General features: G+C 36.0%; 1 protein-coding gene across 1 annotated transcript in view; it reads left to right on the forward strand.

The window, feature by feature from the left end:
- LOC145676916 (lysosomal alpha-glucosidase-like) overlaps positions 1 to 27109 on the forward strand; it is a gene marked incomplete at its 3' end in the record, with an annotated part of 136353 nt that overhangs the window by 74880 nt on the left and 34364 nt on the right. Inside the window, 1 exon segment of the mRNA XM_081747690.1 lies at positions 26785 to 26955. Coding sequence (XP_081603816.1) covers positions 26785 to 26955 — 171 coding nt within the window.

Below are 27109 nucleotides of genomic sequence, written 5' to 3' on the forward strand. Positions count from 1 at the left end.
TGTTCACTGTCGTCTCAAAGAATATGGGCCCAATAACGCGTGTGGCGGAAATGGCACACCAAACACCAATCTTCTCATCATGCAAGGGTACCTGGTGGATTGCGTGTGGATTTTCTGTCGACCAATACCGGTTGTTTTGGGAATTTACGTACCCAGACAGGTGGAACCACGCCTCGTCACTCATGATGAGCATTAGTGGATCCAAGAAACCACTGGCAACATTGCTCAACAGCCATGAACAGAAATGCACCCTCTTCTGCTGGTCAGGCTCCTTCAGTTCTTGCACAACACTTATCCGATACGGTTTTAACTTCAGTCCCCTTAAAACACGTCTGCAACTTCTCTCACTCGCATGAACCTGTTGACTCAATCTCCTGGTTGACTTTCGAGAACTTCTTGTCATTATCTCCTCGAGCTGCATCTTTAATTCAGGTGTGCAGACAGATGGTCGTCTGTTCCTGGGAGCATTTTGAACCGATCCTGTACGCCGCCATTTTTCAATCAATTCCTGAATGGTGCTTTTTGCTGGCACAGAACGTCCTGGAAATTTCTCCCGAAACAAATTCTTTGTTTTCACAAAAGATCCAGTAAGAATGAACCCTTCAACAATGGCAACCCGCTCGGGTATCGAATACGGCATTATCACACACTGACACTCACCCGGCTTAACACAACGAGGCATTTTCCTCAACTGGTTTCGACAAGTTTCACTGGCTGCGACTGCACGTGACTGCTGCAGGTCACGTAAGTCGACCCGACCTCGACACGTCATCTCTTGGTAGGAAGAATACCAGAATATTACGACGGGCCGGTTTTACGTGCCGCACCCTGTACTATGACCCTATGCAATGTCGTTCACTCTTTTACGTTCACTTGTTTTGGTGGGCAAAAAGTGACTATGACACACTTATTTAAGATGAGGGAGCAGAACTTAAATAATAATAACGCCAAAGTCTGGAGCAAAGCGGTGGCTCAGTGGTTCACCTCCAATTCGGGTTCCGGTACCAATTCTGACTCCGGTTCCAGTGCCAGTTCTGGTTTCAATTACACCTCAACTCGCTGTGGGTGTGCGTAACAAAGTATGCTCAAACATGTCTGAAACAGCGTACTACTACTACCATTCCAGAATTTGCTCTACTACTGCTACTACTACTAATCTATCATCTGAACGAATTGCACTGGAAGTATTCACATTATTGAATCGTAATAATAATAATAATAATATTTTATTATATTAACTATTTTGTGTTGTATTAGAATGGAGTTTCAAAACCTATTTACTTGTATTATAGCCTGGCCCACCGGTTGCGGTAAATCATATTTTGTAAAAGTTCTTAAAACACTATGCTGAAAAATGGAAAATATAGATGGTGTTCTGGTGAGTGGCAACCTCTGTATGAAACTCTCTCCTCAGGTTGTACATTTAAAGGACTGATAAAACTAGATGAATTTTCAGCGGAAGAAGGTCCGCATCTTATTATAATTGACGATTTAATGCGTGAGTGTAATAATCAGGTTGTAGACTTTTTTACTAAAGGTAGTCACCACCGAAATTTGAGTGTCATTTTTATAACGCAAAATATTTTTCATCAGGCCAGAGGTATGCGTGATATATCTTTAAATAGTCTATATTTGGTATGCTTTAAAATTCCACGTGATCAGGCTCAAGTTAATTACCTAGCACTTCAATTGTATCCAGGTAACACAAAATTTGTGCTGGAGGCCTACCATGACGCAACTCGAGGTCCTCATGGTTGCTTACTTAAAACAGAATACACCCGATGAACAGAGTGTTCGAACAAATATTTTCCCCACAGATTCTTACAATTATGTTTATGTACCAGTAAAACACTATTCTGAATAGTGTATATATTTTAATAACCAATTTTACTATAATAGGCCGTAAAAATGATTAGTAAAGAAAGTGCACATTTACTGAAGCTTTTAGCTAGGGCAATACCTAAAATTCGTAAAGTGATATTACAGAATGCAGACCCCAATTTAATCCGCTCCATTTGCGAATGTTCATATAACGTATTGCAGGGAAACATTCCGTTAAATAAAAAGGAGAAAAATAGATTAAGAAGATATAAAAAGGATCTTAGGTATTTAGTGAAAAAGGGTCTACCATTAAAACAAAAGAAAAAACGAATTATTGTACAAAAAGGTGGTTTTCTCACTGCATTGCTTGCACCTTTGTAGGAGGTTTACTGTCTGCTTTAATTAAATAAATGTGCAGCATGCGAAAAAACTTGTTTTAATTGCACCAGAAAAATTGTATCACTATCAGACAATATCTAATCTAGATGACGAAAAATGTTTTAAATAATAAGAGTATGAGTGTTGAAGAAAAATGGGTACGTTATAAAGAGGTAGTGCAAAAGTACTTACACATCGTATAGAAACCTATAACAACGACATCAGGTAATATTGAGACGGTTAAAAAAGAGGAGGAGGAGGGAGAAATAGAGGATGAGGAAATACTATCTACACTCCCCGAATTTTCCTTGCGTAAAGCAAGACCTTTATTACGTAAATCAGAACAGAATCCCAACATTCAATGGGATGATAATGGTAATGTTAATATTTATAATAAATTAATTCCAGGTGCTAATATAGTAGATTTAATATCGGATTTTGTTAGATGTCGTAAGAAGAATATTTCAACATCCGGCTGGGAGCCCTCTGCTATACTATTAGCAAAATCTAATATTCCCTCAGAGTATATAGCTAACCCTCATTGTATAACATGTATTCGTAAGCTAACAACTGGGCAAGAAGACGATGAAAAGGAGGAGGAAAAGTAGGAGAAGGAGCACCACGTAAACGTAAATGGCATGACTATAAAATATGAAGAATCTAGCTGCCGTTTATTATAACCCCTCACATCTTGCTTCATTTTCAACTGCATCGGCATTATAGAAATCAGTAAAGAAATCAGTACCATTATGCTGTGTGGAACAATGGTTAACAGAACAACCGACATATACACTGCATAAGCCTGCACGAAAATAATTTCCACGCAATTTCTATCTAGTGTTTAATATTGATGATTAGTGGCAAGCTGATTTAAACGATATGCAAAGTCTACAAAAATGGGTACATGTATATTTTTAACAGTAATAGATATATTTAGCCGGTATGCATGGGCCGTGCCTATGCGTACAAAAACTAGTACCGATATCATAAATGCATATAACAAAATATTTGCATCTACCAGGCGTAACCCGCTACGTCTACAAACAGATGAAGGAACAAAGTTTGTTAACAAACCATTCCAGATGTATTTGTAAAAGCAAAATATTCAGTTTTTCACAACAAAAAACCCCGGCAAGTATAGTGTAACGCTTTAATCGCTCTCTTAAGCAGAGAATGTGGAAATATTTTACTACGTAGAAGACGTACCGTTATATAGACACGTTCCAGAAGTTGGTGCAATGTTCAGTGAGGTACAAATATATCTGAATAATCAACTTATATCCTACTCCTCGCATACATATCCATATCGATCCTATATAGAAAAACTATTAAATTATAATGCCAATGCAAAAACAACACATCTTCAGGCTGCTATGTGTTTAAAGATACTGCAGGTCATATGGATAGTGTGGCCGATAGTAATTTAGGGTTTAAACAACGTCATCTTCTCACTGGGTTGCCAACCATTTGAATTACTGGGTAATATTCATGGTGATATATTCAATCAAGAAAAATTTCTATTGAATGGTGTACAACTGCGTATTAAACTAATTCCTGCCAAAGCGTCTTTTTGTCTAATGGGCGTAACTGGTGCTGAGGGAGAAGTTAAAATTACAGATGCAACACTGCTGGTGAAAAACGTTGATGTATCTCAGCTGTAAAAATAGCACAAAATAAAGTATTACAGAATCCTAAATTTAGAGTGAAATATCCTATAAGAAAGGTGCAGGTAAAAACAGAAACTTTACCACAGGGTATTATGGATAGCACAATTCCAGATCTGTTTTCCGGAATAGTGCCTAAACGTAATATTACTGGTTTTGTTACTAATGCTGATTTTAATGCTAATTACACGACAAATCTTTTAATTTTAAGCATTTTAGTATGAACTTCTTTACATTGTATGTTGACGGAACGCCTGTTCCATCCAAATCATTGCAGCCAAATTTTGATAATAACCTATACATGCAAGCATATTCTACGTTATTTACAGGGTCTGGTATTTATTATTCTAATCAAGGTAATGATAATTCGCTTGCCGAATATCCTAATGGTTATACTTTAGTGGTATTTGATTTAACTCCTGATTCTAGTGCTAGTGCGGCATTTCATACTAGTCCACAACGTAAAGGAAGTGTACGTTTAGAGGTCCATTTTAACCAAGTATTGACATCTCCTGTACCAGAAATTAGTTATGGCGAGTTCTCTTCAGAACTAGAATTTGATTTCCAAAGAAAAATATATATTGATTAACATGTTAAATACACTTCAATTTTATGAGGCATTACAAAAAAATCTAACAATCATTTTATCGGTGTATACTGTACGCTGCAGACCAGTTACCACGGTTTATTCACACATTTCCAGCTGCGATAATTCTAAACACTGATTCTAGTGATAAACCAGGTGCCAACACTGGATTGCCATTTATATTTCAAAATTAGGGGCTGGTGAATATTTCGATAGTTACGGTCTTCCATCATATATATCATATCATATAAGGTTTCTAAAACGTAACTGCTTACTTTATACATGGAACAATAAACGCATTCAAGGTGATTTATCTCAATTTTGTGGACATTACTGTTTTCCGTATTTAGCATGCCGTGCGTCTGGTTATTCATTACAGCATTTCTTAAATAAATTATCAACTTCCATCGTTGATGCTAATGATATTATGCTTAATTCATTTATGAAAATACAATGGTCAATGGAGCGAGATTAAGATCTCCGTAAACCATATATATATATATATATATATATATATATATATATATATATATATATATATATATATATATAGTGTGTGTGTGTGTGTGTGTGTGTGAATAACCAGACTTGTTAAATGCTGTTGTTATTTTTTAATCTCCGCTCTACTATGTTGCCATTGAAAAAAGTGCTCGTAAAAGAGAACGAGTACACCTCTGATGTTATATAATAGGTGAAAAAACACTACCGGTAGTGTTATGGTTTTGCTGTTGGGTGTAATGGTTCTGCGCATGCGTGTTCCTGTATGGTGTTCATAGTCGTAAAAGGCTACTCGTTGCTCCGGAGGAACCGGAACAGATGTCGGAGCAGGAACCGGAACAGGAACCAGAACCGGAACAGAAAGCGGAACTGGAAAAGGAATCGAGCAGTTTGCGCATGCGTAGTAGGTCAAAAAACGCCCCCCAAGTGTCACCACCCTACTGACGTTCCTTATGAGTGTCACAATGAGTTGCTCGAGGTTTCCTTCTTTAACTAGAAAAAAGGATATAGACCTTCGTCAATAAGGAAAATATCACGAAACGTTCTTGAAGATGAGGCTACCTCATCGTTTTTAACTGGTCCCGATTTACATTACTGCAATTCTTCCTCACCGTAACTTCTAATTTCTAAAGATGAAAAGCCGGCATTTTCTTTCTTTTCGCATTATTTGAATTGCATCACACGTGTAGAAATAGTGTGTGCTATGTTTATCTAACATAACAACTAGTTTATTTTCTAATCTTTGTATGAGAAATTGATGGCAAAGTGTGAAAACAAAGAACTGCCATTTCAGTGACCCGGGTTCCAATCTCAACCTGACATTTATTTTTTCTTTATTGGTAGGTATTTTTTACGTAATGGATATTATTATTATTATTATTCGTATAATTGTATGAATTTCGATGACAATTTTGATGTCGAATATCAGAAAGTGAATATGGGACAACTATGAAATAAAGTAAATAGATGCGCGTAATTTCATTATAAAATTATATGGCGAACGCATTTTACCTTATCCCTAGTCGCTAGATGTCCATCGGTGTTCCACCGACGCTTACGGCATGAAGTACGGATTAACGTGAATCTGAACCACATGAGCTCCCGCCGGAATCGAACCCGGCTGTATTTCTTCTTTATCATATTGTTTCTCAAGTAATATCGATCGTTTTTGATAATTTTTACAAACTAACCCACTATCTATTTACCATATGTAGAAAGTGTACCCCTCCATATAAAGAAGCATATTAAAAAATGCTAAGAGACGTTCTATTCATTTTCAATAAAGAGTTAATATACTGAATTTCAGCTCCGTAAGTTTAACGGTTTGTGAGATACTAAATTTTTTCGCAAATATTCTGATCCCCACTATCCCTTAGGATATTATCTTAATGAACGCAATATGATAACATCACAGTTTGGATTAAGGCCTAAGTATATACCCAAAGCCATTTTATTTGACTGCAACTTTCCCGTGATGATTAGACACACATAGTTACATTTAGTTTTTATATAATAATTTATATATTACAATCATTTAATAATGTATAGTTTCCAGTAGTTAGCTCCTCTAAAACTCACAGGCTTTGTGTCTTGAAAGCCAAATAGTATATGTCCTATTGCTATTATTACAATTTCAAATATCAATATCCAGAAATGCTTCAACCTCATTTTCACTTAGAGATACTCATCTCAGGTAAGTAAACAGAAACATATGGAAAAGGAAAATGGAAGCCTTAAAAGTAAACCGTAGGCAAATTCACCAGTGCTCAGAAGCATATTTTTAAATCACGCTCGACCCTAAATGGGACGTTAAACTCAAAATCAACCCAACTATTCATAAGAGCTAAATACGCGGTTCTGGTTAGTTGGAGTTAAACATTTCTCGCCTCGTAGTATAAACATAGCAAAAATCAAGTGCCTGTTACTGGCGATCTTTGTGGCCGAGCGTACTAGCTCGTGGGCTAATAATTATAATTGCTTTTGGTGTGGGTTCAAACTCGGGCCAAGGAAAGTTTTTTTTTATTTTTATATTTTATTTTTAAAATTTTCAAAACAAATTTTTCATTAAAATAAGATGAAAATAATACTCAAGAAATGATTCATTACGTGTGCATTTTTGCTGTACGAATCCACAGTATAAGTAGTAGTAGTAGTAGGAGGAGGAGGAGGAGGAACGGGTTAGAAGTCCCGCAGGGCTCTTTTTGTTCCACCTTGACTACCATGATGTAAATTTAACCTCAACTGCTTCTTCAATTTTCTTCTTTTTCAATTCCAAATGTGACAATATTCTTTTATTACTACTATAATACACCTTACATACACCAGAAGATTTGGACAATCGTAAGCTGCAACCAATCAGAAACGTGTTTTTAGTTTCTATGGCTACGGTCGACGGTGAAAAAAATTGCTGTTCAATAGATGCTGTATACAATGCAGTGAGCAAAGTGGGTCGGTGGGTCAGAGTGGGTCATTGTGGGTGGTGGGTCGCAGTGGGTCACTCTGGATGATGGGTCCAGTAGGTCACATATTGTTGACCCACGACCCACTGATCTACTCAGAAGACTCGATCTATTTGACCCACTGGCCCATTCCAACTCTGGATTTGACAGTACATAAAAGATGGAAGACCAAAAATTGCATGTTCACCATATTTTATTGTTTACTTCAGGCAAGGCAGGAACGCGCGAATAGTGTTTGTGATTTTTACTGTCCTCAATGTTTCTGTCCCTGTTCTTAAAAAGTTAGTGGAAAACTGTAAAAGAGAGTAAAACCTGTAAAAATAGGAAGTAAGGTACTGAGGAAGGTTCGGTTAATTAGTTTAAAAAATAATCCAGTGCCCTGAAACACCAGATTCCAAACAATATGAGTATCTGTCCAATGCCGTGCCGTGAAAAATCAGGTCCCGAGGCGAGATCATATGGCAGAGCCTCCGTACATATGAGTTGTCAATTTAAAGTTGACTTCTCTGGACTATTCTTTCTGCATAATATTTTACTATTTTATCATGACTAAAATCCGAAAGTTTCAGCATTATTGCACTGGAATCGTAAAAGTGTGTAATTACTGAATTCACTACAGCTCCATTTTTGCCTTCTACCAGAACAGTGATATCTTAGAGTAGTGGCTTAAGCGTTAGTTTTGTAATGTTGGGGGCGCGAATTCGATTCCTTCTGAGGCAATTCAGTAAATTTTTACAATCTACAAAACTGATACTTCTGATGTATAGTAACATGAAAAATATTCAATTTCTCTGGGTCTAAGAGTTGAGACAAATTCCTTTACAGGTGAAACACCAATAACAGAAAATTACGTCATCTGTATCAACCTTCGTAACTGTCTGGCAAGTAACGTATTTGGTGAACACATAAGGGCTAAACACTTTATGACTGCTGTAGTATGGGCCAAAAATGAGTTCCAAGGAACTGTTCATACTTGTGCACAAATTGCTAATAGTTATCGAACTTACAATAGGGATCGCTAGTCACGAGAATGATCTTATTTAAGATGTCACATCACCTTTCTACTTAGAAGAAGGGCGAAACAAGAAGGGCATTACTGTTATCAGCTAACAAATCTTTACATTCCATTTCTTGTCATAAAATGATAATTCTATCTGTAAATCCGTAAACGTAATAATATTATTGCGTTCATGTGTAAACCTAAGAAACATCTGACATACTCTATATTTTTTCTGTTCCTATGAATACCTTCGACTATGTTACTGTTTCTTTCCTTCTGTGATAATAATAATAATAATAAAGGAATAAAATAATTACAATACCAATTACATAAACATTATCTTCCCATTCAGAAAAGTTACTAATTACCACGACGGGATTTGAACCCAAGTAGCTGCAATGAGAGTTCCCTGCTTTCACAACTTTTTTTTTTTTCAAAAAATCCCCCCAACCGTAGTATTGTTCGCCACTGGCACCTCATGTGCTTTCGACGTATTCCAAACACTACAGGAACACGAACACAGAAATACTGAGGACAATTAAAATTCCGACCTTGCTCTTCAGAGGAATTCGAACCCCTAGTGGATTGCGCCTCATGATAATGTGGCCTTAATTTGCCACAAAGTCCTCATATCAATATAAGAAAATAAATTAGTAGTTATGGAACATAAACACAGAACTGTCTATTTCTACACGTGTTGATACAACTTCGAGAATGGAAAAATAATTTCTGTCGTCTTTTCTACTTTCGAAATTAGAAGTTATATTAAAGACGAAATGTAATGTAAATCGGGACTACCCCTGCAACAGTTGACCAGCACCGTAACTTAGATACTTTTCTGGGGGGGGGGAGGCCTTTGGCGTGGAGACTCGGATTCAATTCCCGGCGGGAGCTCATGTGCTTAGGATTCCACGTTAATCAGTAGGCCCACGTCTCATATAGCCTCGTTGTTGAACGGGACGTTAAAATCAAAATCAACTGAACTCTTTTCTGAGGGGGGGCAAGCATTAATAAGCTTATTTGGGCCCCTAGAAAAAGTAGATTTCTAATTATTGGGACCCTCCCTCCAAGTTTCTCTTAATTTTTATGGGCCCACCGGAGCCTGTGGGCCCTCCCGCACGGCAAGGTCTGCGGTTCAGTTAGTTACTCCCTGGGCCCATTGCATACATGGCAAAATTATTAAGGGGACAATATTTGTAAATCTCAAAGCCATACCAATAAATATTACTCAAATGGGTCCACGACTCATTTTTGTTCTATTTACCTTTTGTATGTTGTTTTGTTTATGTAATGTAGCGATCCTATTTGATGCATTTCTAATTTCATGTTCCTTTCGTGTATGGGGTAAGAAAATTTTGTCTGAAAATGGGCCCCCTCGAACGGCGGGGAGCTTCTCTGGGGGGCAGTTGCTCCCCCCACAAGTTTCGGCTCTACCGATGAAGTAGCCTCAACTTGAAAAACATTTCGTGATACTTTCTTGATTGAGCAACGTGTATATAATTTGTTTTTGAATTGTCGAAATCTCGAGAAACAAGGAAATCTCGAGTAAGTCATTGAGACACTCACACAAGTTGCTTATATTTTATTACTTATATTTTTATTTATATTTTGTTTATATTTGTTTGTTTATTTGAGTATCTTTTTTATATTTTTCCATGAAACGATTTTAACTAGTTATTTGTTTTGGTGGCAGGTTAAATAGCGCGGTAAGTTAGTGGTTAGCACATTGAACTTCTTTTCGGTAGACCTGGGTTCGAATCCTGGCGAGGCTGAATTTTTTGCAAGTTTTCCTGTTTCAATTTCAATTTCAATGCATACTCAGTGTGATAAGCAAGATCTTCTCTTCCCTAGAAAGAAAAAGATGTTAGAATGAGGAGAATTGGGGAAGGTCTCTCAGTGGAGGCAATCATTTACAAAGTTATTTCCAGTAGTTGTTGTAGATTTGATATTTTCAGCTACTTTGAAGCATTTTCTGACTCATATGTGATCAGTGCTTTTATTTCTTTGAATATGCAGTATATAATGAAAAAATACATTACATACACAGCAATATTGAGATTAACATATGATGTTCATTGGACAACACACTCTGAACCAGAGAGATTGATCTCAGAATGGAGAAATGTTTCGTGGGTCATCTGCTCACAATTTCACTAGCATAAAGACTTGACTCAGTGCTAGCAACTGCTGTCAGTGCCGAGAAAAGTTACGTGTAAGTTGGGTTGCATCTGTCTAGGCGTTCTCACAACTGCAAAAGACCTGGAGCCCAAGTAATGGAATTAGAGCGCTTAGGAGGGGGGGAGGGAATTACTTTTGTGGCTGGCTGTACATGACATAATGGTCCCAGGCCGCTTCCTTCTTTCCCTCTCATCGGATAGTGTGCTCGCTGAGGGACATCATCCTTCGTATTCGTGACGGGCTAAATGGCCTTAGATTCCGACAGCCCAGAAACCTAATTCCGAATCCTTAAATAGTAAAGCTCTTCAAAATTTTACTTTTCATAAGAAAAAATAAAAATAAAAATCCCGTGTGGGTCAATGAACCTACACTTGGTAGCCACTTACAAATTAGCAATTGATATCGCTAGTACTGCAATACTTCTACAGTCGGAGTTTGAAATGATTATTTCCGGTAGGTACTGAGCATCGGCGCAAATCTGTTTTCAACATTGCGGATACGGGTAAGACAGTTGCTACATATATATATATATATATATATATATATATATATATATATATATATATTTTTTTTTTTTTTTTTTTTTTTTTTTTTTTTTTTGAGCGAGTTCAAAATATTTATGAAGTTGAAAAACAATGCCGTAGAGGTTGAGGGGAGCATAGCTGTCCTTAACATTGGGAGTCAAGCGGCTCATTCTGGAAGGGGAGAGAAGATGAGACTCATATTACTGTAGATGAATCTGATTTCTGAGGTGAACCTATTGCATATAATACAGCAAGAACATCAATTTCATCTCCTTTCTTTTGTGGCAGTCGGACGCAAATCACATTTCTGCCCTCCAAAAAAAGAAAAAAATCAAATCGGATTGTTGGGAAGAGACAATCACCTCAGTTCCAAGATTGGAGGACATGTCTCCCTCATCCCCTCGGGATTTGCGCCAGTGGCACTGAGTAAATCAAATTGTTTCACTGTGCCCCACTTTCCAGCACTTGTTATGTTCTTCTAGTTTGTTTTATTTTTTCTTGTAAAACTGTTAATAATATTAATAATAAGCAGCCGATATTCTGTTTTTATCTCTCTGTGGCGCCAGGACGACAGCGCCATTCCACCTCTACTTTAACTGAATCTGATTGGCTGTTGCTCTTGGAGTCTAAAGTTCAACGCAAAAAATAGGAAGAAGTACGCCTGTATATTTCATTTCTTTAGTATTGACCTTGTTTTTCATATTGAAAGAAATAGAGCGGTTGAGAATATTGCTATTTATTTGAATTCTGCAACGAATCATCAGGAAAGGCATACAACCTATCAAAGCCATCTCTTTCATGGAACCAATCGGAATGAAATAATGCATATTTGAACATGAAAAATCAATACGTTTCTTACTCACTGTTTAAAAAGGAATTGACATGCTGAGAGTGAAATTTAAAAATTAGAGTGTATTCTTTTAATATTAATTATGTTAAAAGAGTTGAGAGGGAAGGCCCGAATGAGACTTACTTGGACTAAAAATAAATACATAGGAAACTGACATCAGTGTTTGAGTTGTTAAAAGTTAATGTAAAGGAAAACAAAATAATAAATTTATTTGCTTTTTTAGTTTTTGAATTCGTTACTTCAATCTGAAATTCCTATGAAAACTCCTTTGCGTGACTAAATGTTACTCAAATATTTCCTACGAGAGATTAGAGTTTAAATTGCGTTATTTCACAGAAATGACAGGTTGATGTTTCGTGTAGCCTAATAAGTGCTGAACGTTTAAGAATGTCTGCAGATGAGATTTCGACCAATTGATAGAGCTTATTGAGCTGAACAAAATGCGTAAGCATTAAAGCTTATGTGTAGTTATCGAGAATAGGGAGAAAAAATAATTGGTAAACCTAAAACTTGATGATGTATACGAAACCTCATCCTGTAAGCTTATTCAGGTGAAACTTATCCTAAAGCATTCATTAATCAAGCTCTTCATTATGACAATAGCAGGATGACAATACATACTGTATTATGGTTAATGAAATATCTCTGCATATATATACACATATATACAGAGAGGGTTGATTAATTCTTGTGTCAATTTCATTCGTTCGTTGTACAAAAGTGGTGGAGGAAAAGCCGTCCAATTTGGTGTAACTTTAGATGAAGGACATAAGTTTTGTTTCGCCATAGAAGCGTGCCACTTGTACTAGATATAGGGTCAAAGGTCAAATTTCGATTTTTTCCTTATGGGAGTGCAATAATAAAATCTGAAAGAGCCTGAAGAAAACGTAAATAGAAGTGATAAAAAGAAAATGCTGTATGGTATGATTCTACGTCGCAAACCGACCAAATATGAGTCAATTAAGTGTCAAGACCACAGGTCACGGTCAGATCAAGATCGCAGGTCACCTTGAAAACACATTTGAATACACTGAAAACAACGCAATGTCCGTACGTCATCATGTCCAATGGGTTCTCAAGGTGACCTGTGATCTTGATCTGACCGTGACCTCTGACCTTGACATATAATTGACTCATATTTGGTCGGCTTACGACGTAGAATCATTGCATACAGCATTTGCTTTGTTATCACTTCGATTTACGTTTTTTCAGGCTCTTTCAGAATTTACCATCGCAGTCCCATAAGGAAAAAATCGAAATTTGACCTTTGACCCTATATCCCTCCAATCTTTAGTACAAGTGACATGCTTCTATGGCGAAACAAAACTTATATCCTTCGTCTAAAGTTACACCAAATTTCACGACTTTACCTCCTACCACTTTTGCAAAGTGAACAAATGAAATTGACACACGAATTAATCAACCCTCTGCATATATATATATATATATATATATATATATATATATATATATATATATATATATATATATATATATATATATATATATATATATATATATATATAAAGGAAAGTGGCTATGTTTTGTGGCTTAATAACTCTTGAACCACCCGGCCAATTTCGATCAAATTTTCAACATAGATGAGGTTCACACCTGGGATAGATTTTTTTCACTATGACGCGACGGTGCAAATTAGGAGAAGGAAGATATTTAAAAAATGGTCGAAAAATACCGATATTAGTGTTGAGTCCATAGTTTTCTGGGTCGCTGAGATTTTCCATGCCGTTTAAATATAAACTTCAGCCCCGCAAGTAGGCGGTCGGAGGAAACACATATATACAAAAATGATCGAAAATGACCGATATTAATGTTGAATCTATAGTTTTCGGGGTCGCAAAGACGAACAGTTGAATAGGAGAGAAAAAACGGGAAGTAAAATAGATGTCGCTATACTTTTGAATTAAAATTGAAATCCTTTGTAATTTTGATAATTTAGCCAAAAATGTGTAAGATTAAAATAAAATGAACTTTTAGTTTCTAACTTCAGATGCTTGTGTTATAGTTGATTAATCTATATCGGACTTCCGAAGAAACATGAAAACAATTTAATGACCGTGTCAATACCGACAACTCCCAGTTACGACCCATCTTTTCAGGTTTTTTTTAGTAGAAATAGGGGAAGAAAAGAGTGAGAAAGAGGAAGAAGACGATAGGAGAGAAAAAGGAAGGGAAAGGAGGAAAAGAAGAAGAATAGAGGAAGTTAGAGGAGAAGGAATTACTGGGTAAATATGGGAATATGGTGAAGAAACTTGAATCATTATTAAAGGGTCATTTATATTCAAATGCTATTACTTGAGGATCGATGTTGAAGTGATCCGGAAAAGACACATGTTCACTCATACAACTCTGACCTGGACCCAGGAACTACGCAAGTGCGAGTTGCCCCGATCCAGCCTGGGTGACGAGAAAGTTTAATTTAGTTGTTTGTCTGTTATTTCCAAACGTTACATAACCTTTACTTAGTATCTGAATTCCTATATTGCAAATCCATCACACATTTGAATCGGCCAGAAAAAAATTTCGAAATAATGTATATATCTTCCACAAATAGAAATTGTAAGATCTCTGGAAAGGCTGTCGTTATTCTGGCTTGTCCTTTGTTTTGGCTTTTCTTATAGAGCCGATTTTTCGTACATTTGAATTAGCTATTCCCCCATGACCTCCGTCATGCATTAGTATATTATTACATATATATTACAGACACTATCATCGTAAATCAATATTAATACTACTACTTAAAAAGTAAATTTATCATTCATTCAAGACACTCACATACATACAGGACAGCGTATTGACTTGGATAAAAATTATGTAATATGAACCCTCTAACTACAATTTTATAAACATTTATTATACCTATTGAAAAAAAAGAAACGAAGCATATGGTATGAATGGTATGGTATGGTTTCAAGCATATGGTATGAATTTAAAAAAAAAAATAATTATTTATATTTTACAAAATTATTACTGAACGAAGAAAGAGAAAAACTTTATATGAGGATTCAAATGAGTATTTTCTCATATATGAAACTTTTAAGTAAATTTTCGAGTTAATATACGAGTCCTGTCTCGTAGTTAATGGCGAGCGTTAATATCTCACTAAATATCAATGCACCCTTTTGTGGTGTCCAAAACAATTGTCTTTACTCGTTTTTTCATATGTACACATGACATTAGATTACTGATCGTAACCGATACATAGTCTATTTGTAGATATACTTATTAATATATTTATATTTTTCTCACTTTTGGATTAGAAGGGGGAAAAGTTTGCCCTTATTCTTATGGCGACTATTTTCCTTCTTTGGTCATTTAACTTGAGGTACTAGTTTCTTGACCAGGTTTGAACCGTTATCGCCTTATATCACGAACTAAACCCACTTATTATTAAATCCGCATAACTCGAGGAAAAAGGAAACTAGTGAACGAGAATTTTTCAAGTCCAGAAAGATCTTCGTCGATGAGGACATGATTTTAAAGGTGAAAGCACTGGTTAAGTTTTAGGAGTTGTACAGGAGGGTGGGAATCAAATGTAATTTATACAGTAGGATTTCAGTTCACTGGTCTGAGGATAGATCTGGTAATAACTTAGGGTTATGTTGACCTGCCTTAGACCCATGCAACACGCGGTTATGTTAGTTATTACAGAGGTTATTAAGAAATATCACACAAATTAAAAATAATATATAACATGCGGCGGTATTTTTAACATTTACACTTCATATTTATCGGATATTCCACGACCGTGGCAACCAAGAACCGTTCGGGGTAAGGTACCAAGACCCTTTTCACTTATATTCATTTACTCAATTCAATATTATATTTTTATTTCAATAATATATTCACATTCAATATATATATCAAATTTTTATAGTTGCAACACTTTACACTTTACATCCGATATATCATATATATATAAATTCAATTTATTTCCCGCGCAGAAAGATAAAATTCATAATTCTAGATATTCGGTTTAAAACAGTGGACATTCAATGTGCAAGGTAGGCACGCAAACAAAAATAATATAGTTATAAATGTAACTAAAGATACAGACAACACTTTTTGGCCCAGATAACTATAACAACATATACATTCAGAGTTACTAGTGGAAACAAATGTGGGAATAGCTACCAACTTGACGAAGATTCTAATTATACAAAGATAAAAGGAAATACAAGAAAAATTTAATCATAGATCGAACCATCGCTCGCTCCTTCCACCCGTCAATATAGGCAAAATTGGTTGCCCTACTAAATAAGTAGCTTAAAATAAAGTATCTCCCACGCAACAGTAAGTCTGTGCCCTTAAGGGGATTTTCCCAAAGGCAGAAGCTTTAGGGAAATCCCTCTCCTCGCTGTAATCCGACTGAGAAATTGGAGACTCCGGAACTACCGAGAATCAACATGGTTTTCTAATTTACGATTTCTAAAAATAAAAAAAAAATATCCGACCCCTCAGAAACTGAGAAGAGTTTCGAGGAAGGTATGGAAAACTAGACTAAAGTCAATGAAAAAGAAGAAATCTTAATTTGGAATTTGCGAAAATAAAAAATAAATTAATTAAATTTTGTACTGGCGAGTTAATAAAGCTAAAACATCATCAGCCGCTACCAGTACGCAAAGTTTCAACTAATTTCAAAACACTAAGTCTACTAGAAGCAGAAGAAATGAAAATTCATAGACATTGGGGATTTTCTGACGCCCTGGCACGGTATTACTATAGTTTACTGTAATTGATTTACTAGATTATTTGATCCTCGGCACCATATACTTTAGGTATATCAAGGACTGTTTAAAACAGTCATACCATATAATCACAACTTATACGCCACTACAGAAATTAATCACGCACTGACCAATACACGAGGCATCACACGAACCTATACCTTCTTACAACAAAAGCCATACTATATTCCACTTTACAGCTCAAGAATTGCATATAGGGTCAAAAAAATAGCAATATTATCAACGATAATATTAAGTCAAGACGTTTATATTCAGATGGTAAAAATGAGGTTTATTCTACAGCAGGAATAAGAAATCAATTAGCATCGTAACCTGCGAACGGAAAAATAGCATCATATATTCTAACTTCTGCTTAATAATGAACGCAAAGTTTAGTTTTGTTAATATTTTAATTACTGTATTATGTAGAACATTGTAATTTTCAGGAACGTTGAATTTTAAATTAATTTGTCTAACTATTTGTTTATATAGGCCAGAAATAATATTTACGTGTAGTTAATTGTAAAAGAAGGGTCAATTTCGTATAAACTAAATCACTAAGACATTCGAGTAATAGAAATACGAGCAGCGGATGATACTGAATTTGGACAAAGTGGCGCTATTGGTATATAAACAACCTATGCACGACTGAATATACCTTTGTACACTACACATCACGATACGGAATAACTGTGAATTTTCATTATGAATCAAAATATTTCTCAAGACGGACTAGAGATGAAGAATAAGAAAAAACAATACACTGTCCATAGTTAAATATGTCATACTTCTCACTCACTCACTACTTCTACACATATACATGCTACGTTCCATGTAAACTAAGAAAGTAAATACTGATACATATAACTATACATGCTAATACGTGAACCAAATAATATCATTTGAATTTCCTAATCGACTCTATAAACTGAAGAGGAGGGAAAAGAGATGCTCAGAGCCACATAGCCCTTCTGCAAACTAAATCATGTTTTCCAATTTCTGTGTTAAAACTATTGCAAGGATATATCAAAACGGCTAATTGTAGGGTGTCCCTATTCTGAAGGGAATAGGACCCTAAAAAATTTGTTTAACCCATTTTCGTTCGAAGCTTGCTCAACTTAAGAGTGAATGAGAGTCCCTTTCTTCGTTTACACTGCCATGATGAAAATTACCCTAGTTATCAGCATATCGCATTCTACTAATTATTTAAAAAATACACTTACTACATACACAAACTGAAACTATATATGTGGACAGGTCGCTGCAACCCTAAACTAAAATTTTGGAGGTTAAAGGAGGAGATTTTTAAGAAACACTAATGACAAAATCTGCATTTGAAAACCCACACTTTTATGAATCCTGTCCATCACTATCGGTAGATGACATCATGGCGTCTGTCGAGCTGACTTCTATATTTCACTGTTTTATGAAATTACTGATGAGCGTTTGCTATCTCAGGCTCTCTGTCTGCTTCCAACCATTTAATTTCTTAAATAGAGCTAATTTTACCTGAATTAACTGCCTGTTTTTGCTATAAAATCACCAAAATATCCACAGCAAACCAACGAAGTTGTAGCTCAGATAGTCGTAAGTTCTAGAATGATCATTCTCGTGCCTTGATACCATAGCGTCAGAAAATAGTTTAATCAGAACAAAGGGTTTTGGCGGTGGAAAATTATAAAACGAATAGAAAACGGTAAAAACCTGATACAATCAGATCTTGGAAGGATATGGGCATCTCAGAAGGACGAAGGGGATCTAAATTATTTTGCCAAAAATTAGATTGGTGGTTAATTCCGAGAATTTCTGCCCAATAACAGGCCTATGCTTTTGTATAGCGTTAAGATAATGGTTTTAATATTTATCCATTTGAAATACCTATATACAAGATATTATCATGTAAAAATGTACAAATAAAGATATTATTCCCCAAAAATATAATCTCTACTAAATTATTTCAAGCTTCCCCATTAATTTTGAGTTGAGTAATAATCGAATAAATATATTATGTAAACCGAAAATATATTTTGAAAAAAATTGTATGGTACAGCACGTGTAAAAAATAGTGGACGCCTCCCAACAAAAATTTCATTACACAAATTGTAATGGTACATTACACAGTGACACTTCTGATGCCGTTCAAATCCAAATTCAGCCCCGCAATTTGGAATGTGGAAGATATATAAAAATGTTTGAACTTGACCGATAGTACCAAATTTATAGTTTTCAAGATCGCAGAGACGAACAGTGACACTTCGGATGCCGTTTAAATCCAAATTATGAGCTCCCTCGTTGCTAAGCGGTTAGCGTACGCGTCTTTGACGTGTTAGACCCAGGTTGGATTCCCGGTGGAAGCTCATGTGTTTCGGAACTCACGTTAAGCTGAAGGTCCACGTCTCATAATGCCTCGTTGCTGAATGGGACACTTAACTAAAATCGAGTCAAACCCAAATTCAGCCCCCCACCCAAAGATTACACTGTTCAACAACGAAAATGTAAATTGAACAAAATCAGCTAATTCTTATTGATTTTGTGGTGCTGATCACGAATTTGAAAGTTATTTTCGAATATTAGCTCTACTTTTCGTTTTACAGGCATGTCTAATAATAACGCTTTAAAAATAAATATATTCGCTTCGTTTGGGGTAAAATGTTACACTGATCCGGCAACACTGGAGAAACTATATGAACGCTTGGTTTCATTGTGTTCCTTATCTCAGTAGTGTACTGCTATTGTTAGAAAAGACAGGTTTAGTGCAGTTATCAGCGTTTTGGGTGTGACGTTTGTGTAGTGCAGGACATAAAAATACAACTACAAGTACGCAAAAATACTGGTATTTCAAATGCATATTTTTAAATAGTTGTCGGAACTATTTCAAGTGACATTTTGAGGATTTCAATAATTAAAAATGCCGCGAAATTGTGTAAACAGTGCGGATAGCTTCTGCTACGTGTGTGGGGAAGTGACATTTTCCTCACAAAAGCAGACTATAACACCACTAATAAGAAAAGCCTATCAATATTACTTTGGTTGTAAAATTGGAGACCAAGATAAATCTTGGGCACCCTACATTGTGTGTAACACTTGTGCCAGCAATCTAAGAAATTGGATTAATGGGAAGGGGCGCTCAATGCCTTTTGCAGTGCCCATGATTTGGAGGGAGCCAAGCGACCACATCAGAGACTGTTATTTTTGTATGGTTCCTTCCGTCAAGAAGGGAATTTCCACGAAGAAGAAGAGGGCCTTGATCTATCCTAACATTCCTTCTGCAATGCGCCCTGTTCCACATGGAGAAGGACTACCTGTTCCTGACCCACCTAAAGAATACGATCTTTTTTCTAATGATAATCAAGAAGTTGAAGCTCCTGAATCAAGTACTTCGAAGGACCCTACGTTTGTTGTAGAAGAACCTCCATGTGAACAACATAGACTTACTCAAGAGGAACTAAGTGATCTAATCAGAGACTTGGACCTAGCGAAAAGCAAAGCCGAAATTTTAGCGTCACGCTTAAAGCAATGGAATTTATTGCAGGAAAAAGTAAATATTTCAGTGTATCGAAATAGGGAGAAGATGTTCACTTCATTTTTTACTATGGAAGACACACTTGTGGCATGTACAGATGTAAATGGTCTCATGAGGGCACTTAAAATTAATTACGAACCTACGGAATGGAGGCTCTTTATAGATTCGTCCAAGGTGAGTTTAAAGCAGTGCTTTTACATATTGGAAATGAACTTCCTTCAATTCCTGTAGGTTACGCAGATCATATGAAGGAATCTTATGAAAACCTGAAACGTTTACTTCAAGCCATTAAATATTACGATTCAGTGGCTCATTTGTGGTGACCTTAAAGTAATAGCACTGTTGCTAGGTATGCAGTTAGGGTATACAAAGTATTGTTGCTTTATATGTGAATGGGACAGTAGAGATCGTGGATCTCATTACCGCAAAAGTGATTGGAGTACCAGAGAAACTCTTCAGCCGGGAGTGAAAAATGTGCAGCGTGAACCACTGGTAGATCGTAACCGAATTTTGCTTCCCCCTCTACATAATAAATTAGGTGTTATGAAAAGTTTTGTTAAGAGCATGAACCAAGAGGATGAGGCCTATAAGTACCTAAGAGGACAATTCCCTCGATTAAGTTATGCCAAAGTTAAAGAGGGTGTTTTCATAGGGCCACAGATTAGGCAAATATTCAAAGATCACAAGTTCGACGAAATTCTCCAAGGTGAGGAGACAGCTGCGTGGGAAAGCTTGAAGAGTGTTTGTTCACAGTTCTTGGGAAGACACCGAGCAACAAATTACAAACAACTGGTAGCAAAGTTGTTATTGTGCTACGAAAATCTTGGTTGCAATATGTCTCTGAAACTCCACTTTCTTCACTCACATCTAGACTTCTTTCCCGAAGATTGTGGAGCAGTAAGTGACGAACATGGTGAGCGTTTCCATCAAGATATTGCAGCCATGGAGAAGAGATATGAGGGAAGTGGAGTTCTAACATATTGGCCGACTACTGTTGGACTATTGCAAGGGATGCTCCAGATGTAACCTACAAAAGGCAAGCCAAGCGAAAACGCTCAAAATAAAATAAACATAATCCTGTACAAGGGATCACTTGAAACTTTTGTCTACATTGCAGTGTAGTTCTTGCACAAAAAGGTATTTGTACATATTTTTTAAGTTTTGAATTAATACTGATTTTTATTACGGAATTGTTAATGTTTAACTTGACCACGGTTACTTTATTTTCTGTATCGCTGTGAAACTGGTATTTGCGCAATTTTGAAAGCTATAGGTTAGGGTACTTCTTAACTCCCCAGCCTATCACATCACAGTGAAATGGATAAAAAAAGTGAAATGTGGGTTTTTACAAGAATTTTGCTTAAATATTCTATAAATATTAATACATTTGTATATATACAGCTACTGTTGTACAAGGGCGTTTTTTTCACAACCTGAGCTAAGAAAATTCTTCTATTTTCATTTCCTTTCATATTATGCTTAAATGAATGTAAAAATCGCAATTTCAAAGAATTTACGTACTTTCGATCAAAATTTGTTGCACATTGTGTCGAATCCATAGTTTTTGTGGTTTCCTGAGGTGAACAATGATACTTCCAAAGTTTAAAACTGAATTCAGCCCCGCAATTAGGGAGAGGAGGATTGGAAGATACATAAAAATAATCGAAAATGACCGACCTTAGTGTCCAATCCATAGTTTTTGGGGTCGTTGAGATGAACAGTGACACTTCTGCTGCTGTTTAAATCTAAATTGAGCCCCGCAACTTGGGGGTGGGGGAGAGATATATAAAGTTGATCGAAAATGACCAATATTAATGTGGATAATTTTCGGGGTCCCTGAGATGAAAAGTGAAACTTTCGATGCACTTTAAATCCAAATTCAACCCTTTACACTTTATGTCGAAAATGAAACTATTTTCCCCGTGTGAAGAACGGGTTTTCTGATACTAGTCTATAATAAAGAATAAATCTTAAATTTTATTTTTTGTTCAAATAATATACAGGGTGTTTCAAAACAACATCGACAACGTTTGGGAGGTGATTCCTGACACCAAGGTAAGACAAAAAGTATTGACCAACCAGAGTGCACAAATGCTTCCTTTCGGAGTTATAGGCTGACGAAAACATGAAAAATTTAACTTTATAGGTTCATAGCTCCAAAACTATGGGACCTACCGTAGTCGGGTCACGACTTAATTTAGGAACTAATTTGTGCCCTGTCTAAAAATCCATGTTTCAGAATCCTAAGGTATTCAAAAGCATTTTTTATAGAGGGAGTTTGAGTACAAACATGTAATTAGTACTAGTCTCCAACTACCTCTATAAAAGTTGTTGCGGAGGTACCGCTGGATACTAAAATAGGTATTTTTGGATAGTGCACATACTAAGTGAAGTCCTGACCCGACAACGGTCGCTCCCATAGTTTTGGAGCTACCTTTAAAGTTGAATTTTTCATGTTTTCCGCAACCTATAACTCCGAAAGGAAGCATTTGTGCACCCAGGTTGGTCTATAATTTTTGTCTTATCTTGGTGTCAGGAATCCCCTCCCAAACGTTGTCGGTGTTGTTTTGAAACACCCTATAGTGAATTTATATTATTTAATACAGTATATATATTACCTAGTTTTCTCGTCACAACGGTAGTGGCAAGAAGGAGCTGAGACAACTGGTTATTAAAATTTAACGTAATCTAAGCATTCGCTTCTCTATGCCCCACTAGACCTCCAATTAGGGGGGCTTCCTCCTAAATTTTGTATAACCCTATATTTCCATTCGGAATAGCTATGTACTGCTGCTTGCAGTAGTACTCTGTCGCACAAATGACTAACTTTGGCATCCCCATTTCGGAATATCACGCTACGCTACTGATAATATATGTATTTTCATTTAATAGAAGAAAATCAAATGTAAAAGTTAGTAATAATACGAATGCAAATAAAGAAGTAAAGATAATTTATAGATTACGCTGTAACCAGACGAAAGAACTGTTAACACTACCTCATGTTGACTTTTATTTTGCCAGTTCCTCTGCGTTTCGTTCTCAGCGTAATTCATAAATTGCGTTTACATTTTTATTTACCCTCGTACATATTGAAAATGTTAAAATAAAAAAGAATGTCAGTAACGAGTCCACTGACACTACTGCCACTTCTATCTACACTAACACCACTGAAATTTTCTTCGTCACTCCTCATTGTTTGCAAAATGCACTCAACAATGCAGTCATAAACAACAAATCCGTCAAAAAAAAAAAAAAAAAAAAAAACTAAGGAACAGCTGCCTCGTAGCGTTAACACTGAAAAATACATGGGAGTATTATGTGACTAATATACTGCTCCCCGATGTTAAATAAAAAATCCGAAACAAAAGACGGCTGAATTGCTTGTAAATATTTGCTCCGTGCACTTTTATTTATCACGACACAATATTTCGGGTTAATCCAGATAAGAACGTAACAAAAATATGATGATCGTAATAACTCGGGTTAATCCAATTTTACGTCCAGTATTATCCCGGGTTAGTCCAGTATTATCCCTAAACGTAAATATTCGGGTTAATCTGGGAAGCGGTTAATGGAACTTTAACATAGTTAATTGATTTGGTGAAATAAATGGCAGTACAAAGTAACTTTGGAGAAATAACCTTCATTATCATTTAAAAAATATATGCACTATTCTTATTTTAAAATTTTATGCACTCCCTAAAAAGTCATCGAGTACCTCAGGATGAATACTGCTGTTCTAAATCATCTTATTTGATTATTTTCCACTTCCTGGCCAACTCTTTACAACTAATTTAATCAGTGATAATCGTTTCTATTTACTTTTACCTTACTTTTGATATATTTAGTTATGGCTAATAAGTAGAGCAACCCACATTATGCTTTGTTTTTTGTTTAATTATGCTTTTTTTCAAATTATGCTTTATTATATTTTATTGCTAATTTCAATCATTGTTTTACATTAATCCTGTATAACGCATAATATTTACTATACATTAAATATTCTAAATATCTTGATCTATTTATTAATATTTTATGCAACCAGTTCCTTTCATATTTAATGAACTTTCTACTTAATGCACTGTAAAGAGATATGGTTTGCTCGAATCAGTTTTTAATCAGTTGTGTGCGCCTTAGACGTGCATATATACAGAAGGGGAAAGTAAAAGATGTCACCAAAAAGTGTGCTCAAGTTCAAGAGGTACACATAACAATATCGTGTGGAATTCTGTACTATTTATTGTTGGCTGAAAGTTTTCTTCTACTTTTTCTTTTTTTTCTGTATATCAAAGGATTGCACCGAAAAGTTTACAGGAATAAAAATAAGCTTTTCATTGTTGCGTTGTTATGTTCTCAATAATTTTGTAATGTGAATATTGGTTTTAAAAATGTTAATAATGTATGTTATACCGGTACTTGCAGTTAAACAGAATTTTCCAAGAATTGTGCTATATATTTTAAATTATGCTTTATTTTCTAAAATTATGCTTTATTGAAGGTGACCAGAACTTTTACTTTCAAAAACGGGACACATACGAATCGGCGACGGGGAAGGGGGGGGTGACTTCCACATTGCATTTCGGGACTCAGCAGTGTTTTCAATTTACAAAATACACAAGTAAAAATGATAACACAGCGTTTCTAACTTAAGTACTACCCAAAAATACTTTTAACCCTAGAATGACAAGCATTCGTAAATTTTACGACGCGCGTTAAACTTTTGGCCTGTACTAATTAATTGTTGCGTTGACAACTCTGACATTCCGGCTATTCCCGCCCCGTGCTGTCTCAAGGTCAGTGTGGTGGCGGGTTCCGCTAGAGTCCGTTCCTTACCATTGATCTGAGGGCGTAGTCGTGAAAATTACGAATGCTTGCCAGTAGTGTTACTTTTTCTTAACTATTTTTTTTATTTGGTTTTGGTGGTTGTGCGGTGAAAACGTTTTAAATGTCCCATATTTTTAGGCAGGAGATGGCGTTAAGTTCATCTGAAATAGCCAAATTGTTAGACGATGAGTCTCCAATAACATCTTGTGATGAATCCGATTAAAGTGGCAGTGAATTACATCATGATAACATTTTGACTTATTCTGGGTCAGATGATTATGAACCGTCGTCAGATGAATTGATATCTGACGATGGTTTTGAAGATACTTGGCCAAAAAGGAAAAAAAAGGGGTGTCGATGCACTCGAGCAGATGTGCAGCACAACATCATGTTCAAGAAAGACAAAGCGATGGCCGCTTTGTGTGTTCTTTGGCATGCTAAACATTGCTGGCATAAATTCCTGGGTCATTTGAAATGAGATTTTGAGAACAAAGAAGGAAAAATTAGTATAAAGAGAGAGATTTCTCTGTGAGCTCCACACCCAGCTACTAACTCCCTGGCTGGAGCGGAGGCGGAACTTCCCAACAATCCAACGGTCCATTAGGACAATGATAACCAACGTTCTGCGCCTTCCAGAAGAGATCCCTACTATTCCCCGGCAAGAAAACAAAAGGACAATATGCAAGATTTGTCCTTATCAAAAAAGACGCATCACTGCAAGCTATTGTGATCAATGCCGACAGCCGTTTTGCGCCGAGCATCGAGGTATAATGTGTGTCGTATGCACGGAAGAAATTTAAATTTCAAATGTAGACTTTGCGTACTCTGTTTCCAAGTTATATCACTAATTTATGTCTAAGAGTTAGTATTATTACTCTAGTTAGTAATTTTGAGCAAATTACGCATAATTTGTCAAGTTAAACATATATTTAGTTTACATATATTTTCTTTTACATTTTTCTTTATCATTATGTAATACATTCTTATATTGCAATATTTGTATAATGTATTCTTTTACTTAGGTCATATAGCAACGGTATCTCATTGAGTACTAAATAAACTTTCAGAATATGTATAAAATATTTAGTTTTTTTTTCATAACCTTACCCAAATGTGACTTTATAATATAGTCGTAATATTTACTAATGCTTGCCAATAGTGCTTCCCTTAACATGCTTGCCATTCTAGGGTTAACTACTTGAACGCTCAGAATTCCCACTCAATTTCTAATTGAACCACAGAACACTCAATTCTCATTTGAATATTCAGAAGTTCTAGGCACGGCTGAACCTTCCCAATGAGTGTTGGTACGGAAGAGTGTAGAATTAGCATTGACCATTTATATTTTGAATAATAATTACGGGACACCTGGGTCATGTTTGCTTAAAAACGGGACATTTAGGCGTCCCGTTTGAGAATCAGAAAAAACGGGACATCGGTTGAAAATAAGGGACTGTCCCGGCTAAAACGGGACGTCTGGTCACCTTGGCTTTATTATGCTTTTAAAATTAGTTTCTTCTTTACCTTCAGACAACCACAACCATGTTCAAGGTACCAAACATATGTGTAAATTGCTTTTATACTTTTGGGTTGCTCTGCTAATAAGTAATACGAACAACTAGAGAATCCTAGTAGAAATAACGGTCCTACTTTCTAATCAGAATTTTAACATTCAAGGTAGTTCTTAGGTCTTGAGGAGCAGTGGAATAATATTATTTTTTGTTTCTATTTCAGGATGGGTTAGGATTTGAAATCGCGTATTCACCTGACTTGTCATTCGATGGAAACGCACGATTAGACAGACTGAAACTGTTTAATTTTCCATCAAACCCAAAACCAGTTAGCGTAAGACTCAATAACCAAAGATGGCGCTCAGGAGATTGGTATTACAACAAAAATTCTAAGGTAAGCAAGTAATGCTTTGACTAATACGTTCGGTGGAGCAGTTATCATATGACTTGCTCAACGAATCATTAAGGTGGATCACTAGGTGTTCTCGGTGCTATGCTAAACACTGCTTGAATAGTGCAGCGTTGCCAGGTAGTGTCGAGTGTTTACT

This window comes from Thermobia domestica, unplaced genomic scaffold, assembly GCF_964235325.1.
Source record: "Thermobia domestica unplaced genomic scaffold, izTheDome1.hap1.1 HAP1_SCAFFOLD_473, whole genome shotgun sequence".
NCBI lineage: Eukaryota > Metazoa > Arthropoda > Insecta > Zygentoma > Lepismatidae > Thermobia > Thermobia domestica.